General features: G+C 41.3%; 1 protein-coding gene across 1 annotated transcript; it reads left to right on the top strand.

The window, feature by feature from the left end:
• The first annotated feature begins 489 nt into the window (after positions 1-489).
• LOC140874127 (uncharacterized) lies at positions 490-2,801 on the top strand. Its single transcript, XM_073277406.1, has 5 exons — positions 490-685; positions 1,203-1,357; positions 1,454-1,552; positions 2,205-2,321; positions 2,697-2,801. The coding sequence occupies exons 1-5, from the start codon at positions 490-492 to the stop codon at positions 2,799-2,801; spliced, it is 672 nt and encodes a 223-aa protein (XP_073133507.1).
• Positions 2,802-3,837: the final 1,036 nt, after the last annotated feature.

The following is a 3,837-nucleotide window of genomic DNA, read 5'->3' as shown; positions in this document are numbered from 1 at the left end:
TATATCCGATCGAGCATTTCACCTTGGGAAGCACTAGTACTTTTCGTCAAGAAGAAAGATTGTTCTATGCATCTCTGTATTGACTACAGACAGTTGAACCAAACGATGATCAACAACAAGTATCCTTTGTCGCGCATTGATGATTTGTTCGACCAACTTCATGGTACCTCCTTGTATTCCATGATTGACTTGAGGTTAGGTTACCATCAGTTGTGATTTCGAGATGCAGATGTTTCAAAAATTGTGTTTCTGCTCATCCACCATACAAAATAGGTGGGTTGGATTGGAATTTTTCCAACCCACCTAAAAGGTGGGCCTCCCCGCCTCGCCTAATCGTGGTTGCGGGTTGGCCCACCAAAACTCGTCAAATTACACGTAAGACTGTTGGGTTGGCCTGACCCGCCACTTAAAATAGGTGGGTTGGGCTAGTGTTTTTGCAACCCGCCTAAAAGTTGGGCCGACCTGTTTTGACATCGCTAGTTTTTAGTGATGCCTTTTGGAAAGATGAACGCACCTGCAGTGTTCATGGATTTAATGAAAAGGGACTTCCACAGTTATTTGGACAAGTTCGTCGTGGTTTTTATTGACAATATTTTGATCTATTCGCGTATTGTTGATGAACATGTGCAACACTTGAGGCTTGTACTTTATATTATCCATGAGAAGCAGTTATATGCCAAGTTCAGTAAGTGTGAGTTTTGGATTGACCGGGTTGTGTTCCTTGGTCACGTCATTTCTCGGGATGGTGTTTCAGTGGACCCATGTAAGACTGAAACAATATTGAACTTGTCACGTCCGACAACAACTTCAGAAATTTGTAGCTTCTTGGGTTTAGAAGGGTACTATCGACGATTCATCAATAATTTCTCACAGATTGCTAGGCCACTGACGCAGTTGATGAGGAAGGATGTTCCTTTTGTCTGGTCAGCCAACTGTGAGCATAGTTTCAATGAGTTGAGGAGTCAACTAACTACTGTGCCTGTTATTGCTTTACCATCTGGATCCGGAGGCTATGTGGTTTATATAGATGCATCTCTCCAAGGTCTAGGATGTTTGTCAACACAAAACGGGCATGTTATTGCTATGCCTCTCGATTGTTGAAGACCCATGAAGGGAACTACCCAGTGCACGATCTATAGTTGGCGGCGATCGTGTTTGAACTGAAGATTTTACGTCATTATCTGTATGGTGAGCTTTTCAAGATTTTTCGGACCACAAGAGCTTGAAGTATTTATTCACTCAGGCTGAGATGAACATACGACAGCGTCGTTGGATGGATCTTCTCAAAGATTATAATTGTGAGATCAAGTACAATCCAAGTTCTGCGAATCCAGTTTCAGACGCACTTAGCCATAAAGTGAGTATTAGTGTTATTCGCACTAGTGCAGTATCCAGTGCAGTCCACGAATGTTTTTCTTTGGGTTTCATGTTCAGACACAAGAAATGACTGCAGGGGATCCGAGTATTTTCAGTGTTAGCTGAGCCAACATTTTTTGCCCTATCAGGAAAATTCTTCAAATTTGAAGAAGCAGAAGCTAGTCAGGCTTGCTCAGTAAGACAACACATCTGGTTTCCATTTTCAAACAGACGGATTGTTGTGTTTGTTCAATAGAGTTGTTGTACCTGAAAATTTGACCTTGAGAAATGAGATTTTGTCCATGGCCCATTGTAGTAGATCACCGTGCACCAGACATGCAAATATGTACAAGGATCTACGTACAAGGTTATGGTTGAAAGGTATGAAGCATAGCATTTACCAGTTTGTTTCCTGATGTCTTTTTTGTCAGAAGGTCAAGGCAGAGCATTGATAAGATTCCAGAATGGATGTGGGAGCATGTGACGATGTATTTTTTCACCCACTTACCGATGCCCTTCAGGCATTGTGATGCTATTTTGGTGGTTGTGGACAGGTTGTCCAAATATGCACACATTCTTTCGTATAACTGCGAGTTCAATTTCGATCCATGGCGAGGTTGTAAATTCAGGAGAACATACGATTTCATGGAGTCCCTTTGAGCATAGTCGGTGATAGATATCCGAGGTTCACCTTACGATTTAGGAGTAACTTTTAGTGAGCCTTGGACACTACTTTGAGTTTGAATACTGCATATCACCCAGAGACTGATGATCAGTTCGAGAGGACTATTCAGACATTAGAGTATATGCTGAGGAGTTTAGTGATGGTTTTTGGGTTATCTTGGCAGGATCACTTGTCGATGATAGAGTTTGCATACAACAATATCTATGACCGCAATATTGGCAAGGCACCTTTTGAGGCTCTATATGGTTGCCATTGTCGGACACCCTTATTTTTGGATGAGGTAGGGGAATGACAGGTTGAACGTCCAGAGTTGATCTAGAAGATCATGGAAAAAGTTGATTTGATCAAGAAAAGGATTAGGACCGCGCAGGATAGACCGGGTAGTTATGCCAACACCAAGCCCATGTCATTTCATTTTGAGGCAGGAGAACATGTTTTACTACGAGTATCACCTTTCCGAAAGGTGATGAGATTTGGTCTGAAGGGCAAGTTACCGCCTAGATTTGTTGGTCCGTTTGAGATACTAGAGAAGGTTGGAGATATGGCTTACCATTTGGCATTACAACTATATCTCTCTAGCATTCACAATGTGTTCCACGTATCGCTACTTCGTCAATATATTGAACATGAGTCGCACATTCTGCATCTGACATAGCTTCAACTAGAACCTGATTTTTCGTCCATGGAGAGACCGCTCAGGATTCTTGACAAGAAAGAAAAGGTGCTTCGGAATAAGCGCAATTCTCTACTCATGGTCTAGTGGCAGCATCAAGGCACTGAAAAGACGACTTGGTAGTTAGAGATTTGTATGCGTTCGGAACACCTAGTTTTGTTTTGATTGTAATTTACTTTGCGATTTTAATGTATTTGGTAACCGATTATATTGAGAACTTGTTTCCAGTGTTATCTTTTTTTGATTATCCTAGTCTGGATTTCGAGGACGAAATCTCCTAAGTTGGGGAGAATGTAGTATCCCGATTCTTATTTAAGTTAATCATACTTCCTAAACATGTTTAATTGGTCAAAATATGATTGAGGGATTTCCAATTGGGTTTAAGGAGCTGAAAATCGGATTCAAGATGCTCGAAAAGGGTTTCAAGCGTTTCAAGTGTTGGGACAGTTCGAAAGCTCCAAAGAGCAGTTCGGAAGCAGAGTTGTACTTCGGAGGCAGAGGGTGAGTTCGGAAGCTCCGAACTCTAGATCAGAAGGTCTGATTGCCTATGAATAAGAAAGTATGGGCTTTCTGATTGGTGATTTTATTGGATATAGATCGGAAGCTCCAAAATCTGTCGACAGCAGTGTGTTGTCCAATCAAGGACACACGTTCAGTGGATAGATATCAGATGTTCAGATTGTCCGATCGACGGATCGGAAAGTCCAATCATTGCCTATAAATAAGGGCTATAGGCAGCCATTTTCTAACACCTTCCTCACTTTTCTCTCTCAAATTATAGCTCGATTGTAATAGTTCTAGGTGTCGGTTCAAATGCGGGATGATAGCAAAGCTCTACGGGGATCATAGTGAAGTTGTGCTTAGGTTTTGAGGCCATTGCATCAAAGGGCTAACAACGGATGCAGGTATAATTCTAGACTCTGATTAGCTTCTGTGAGTAGCTATTAGTCTAGTTAAGTCTTTTAGTATACAATAAGTGATATGATGATTATCTGCTTATAGGCTTGGACTAGAGAGCCAGTGTTGCTAGGTTTCTTGAGTTGCTTAATATAGGTACGAACGTACAATTAGAGATATCCGGGTTGATTATTTATGTTTTATTTTTGCATGGTTTATATGACAT

Source organism: Henckelia pumila, chromosome 1, assembly GCF_033568475.1.
Source record: "Henckelia pumila isolate YLH828 chromosome 1, ASM3356847v2, whole genome shotgun sequence".
NCBI classification, from domain to species: Eukaryota; Viridiplantae; Streptophyta; class Magnoliopsida; order Lamiales; family Gesneriaceae; genus Henckelia; species Henckelia pumila.
The sequence above is the reverse complement of the archived record's forward strand: the minus strand, read 5'-3'. Positions and strand labels throughout refer to the sequence as shown.